At 35.3% G+C, this 2,453-nt stretch overlaps 1 protein-coding gene across 1 annotated transcript in view; it reads right to left on the bottom strand.

Annotated features, from left to right (window-relative positions):
• The window catches only part of LOC117173606, a 2,302-nt gene extending 719 nt beyond the window's left edge, over positions 1–1,583 (bottom strand). Inside the window, exons 1-2 of the mRNA XM_033362246.1 lie at positions 1,181–1,583; positions 119–415 (exon numbers count right to left, since the gene is read on the bottom strand). Of these exons, the coding sequence (XP_033218137.1) occupies positions 119–415; positions 1,181–1,583 (700 nt within the window). The remainder of the gene's footprint in view (positions 1–118; positions 416–1,180) is intronic.
• Positions 1,584–2,453: the final 870 nt, after the last annotated feature.

Here is a 2,453-nt window from a genome sequence, read left to right as displayed (position 1 = left end):
ATACGCCAATTAGCACAAATGGTAAGTTCCGACAGTGCCTACAAGTGTGCCTACTGGCCGCTAGATGTCAATACCGGTTTCATATGTATACACCTGGTAAACAGTCTTTGAAGAATACCGAACAATGTAACTGATTTTACAGAAGACTGTGCAGAGTCACATAATATAAGATTCAAATTGTGACTCCCACAAGGCACATATGAAGGTAATGGATTCATATCTAAAATCCTTTTCTGTACACCAGTATTCTTTCCCTTTATGTTTGATCCATTATCGTAACCCTGACCTCTGCAGTTACTGAGTTCGAGTTCGTATTTAGTCATAATATTAATCAAAACTTCAGTAAGACCTAAACCAGTAGTATCATCAACGGTGAAGAATCCTAGAAAATGTTCTTTAATTTGTACTGTATCATCTGTTAAGTCAACAAATCGAATTGTAAATGAGAGTTGTTCTTTCCGAGAAATGTCTGGAGTGCAATCAGCTATGATTGCATAATATATAGCTACCTTGGCTCTGCTTATAATTTCGGCATTTACTTTTTCAGCCATCAAATCTATTAACTCATTTTGAATCGTTTTTCGCAATAATGATCCGAAATATCACCATTCATTGCACGTGTTACATGGTTCTGCAGCACGGGGTCATACTTTGCAAGAAATTGCACTAGTCCTAAGAACTTTCCATTATTAGGTGTATACAAAGTGTCAGAGGTTCCCCTGAAAGCCATATTATTCGCCGACAGGTACAGAGTAATATTCAATAATCAATGGAGAACATTTTGCCAATGTAAGCTTTCTTTTTCAATAATTTTTTGTTCCTGCTTATCTATGGTTGCTCCTGTTTTTAGTTTAATTTCAGTTTGTACCCACTGCTGATAACATTTCATATGAGAGGTAGAATTCTCATGAATTCCTAATGTTTCGGATAAATATTTCCAATTAGTGAATCCATCGCCGACTAATTTGGAGTTCGATTTATTATTAAAAAGTCGACAACAAAAAACAGAATATGGAATCTTTAGACACGGAGTAAACAAGCCATCGGCGGCTAAAAATTTCACGATTTGAAAGTTTTCTATTGTAATAAGAGTTTGCGAAATGTCGACGTTTCTCATCCTCAGGGTAATTTTCATTTTTAATTTGTATCGGACCAATTTTGATTAAATGATCTACAGTACTGCTATTTGGAAGAACTGGCCAGGTACCACAATCATATAAATTCAGTGTTTCTCGTGTCTTATGTTTGAATTTTTCATCGTTAATCTCTTCAACATGAACTCCTGCAGCATCACTTTCAACGATTTCCTGTTCTTGAATTTGAACTGGCGCATTATCTCCAAGAAGAACAACTCCCATTTGTTTAGTTGGTTCAACTTCGATGGTGACGTTTGTGTCGAGACTTGAAGTAGAATATAGTTCTGTTAGATCATTTGTACCTTCATCTTCCGTTTTTTGCACAAAATATTTCTCAATGTTCATAAACTTTTTACTCTGTTCAAACTTTTGCTCTTTTTCAATTTTCCGTTTTCTGTATTCGTAGCCGGACAGCTTTCTTTTAACGTTCGAATTTTTGTCCGACATTATGACATATTTTGGTGCGTATCACATACCATTTACCTGTTTGGGGAGAATAAATAAAAAATCACAAAAATGTTTTTTAAATGAACCCATTAACCGACCCAATAATTTTTGCTACAGATCTACTTTTTCTGCAAGTAGGGTGTAGACTGCGTATAGTTTCGTGTAAACTGGACGGACACTGCGCAAAATAAACAAGTAGAGAGAAGGACGGATGAACATATAGAAAAGCCATTGTTACTGAAAATCACAAGTTAAAACGTTTCGCTATTTTAGTATTTTACATAAGCGTGTAAGCGGTATTGGTAAAATGATAGATACTATGGCAAAGTTAATAAACAATTAAAAATATACTCTTCTGAAGTGCTTACATGAGATATAAAGGTAGGAATTGGATGACAGGTTTCTAGGTTAGACTAGAGGAGCCTTTAACCTCTGCCCTCAGTGCTCCCAATTTTCCGTCAAATTTTCAATTATTCTTTCGTCTCCTTATAACAGAAAATAAATAATCAACTAATCAACTACAATAAATTTCAGTATGCATCTGCAGATAACCACAGTGAACAAAAATTATCCCTCCAGTTTTCGATTTAACGTAATACGTAACCACGTGTTTCAGATCAATCAGCTGGAGCACTGACTCACTGAATATAGCCAAAGATTTTTTCTGTAGCGCTGTAGTTGTTGGTAGCTGTAACTTTCAGGCATTTAAGTGTGACGTCACACTGTATCGGTAAAATAAATTGCTAACAAAGAAATATATTTTTGATTCAGAAAACATAGATGCGGCATCTCACTAGCGAACCTATAGTAGGTTCCAAGAACTAAAATAATGTCATTGGTTAGAAAGAGCGAGAGATATCTCCATCTCTT

This window comes from Belonocnema kinseyi, chromosome 5 (assembly GCF_010883055.1).
Source record: "Belonocnema kinseyi isolate 2016_QV_RU_SX_M_011 chromosome 5, B_treatae_v1, whole genome shotgun sequence".
NCBI classification, from domain to species: Eukaryota; Metazoa; Arthropoda; class Insecta; order Hymenoptera; family Cynipidae; genus Belonocnema; species Belonocnema kinseyi.
This window is presented reverse-complemented; position numbering and strand designations above follow the sequence as displayed.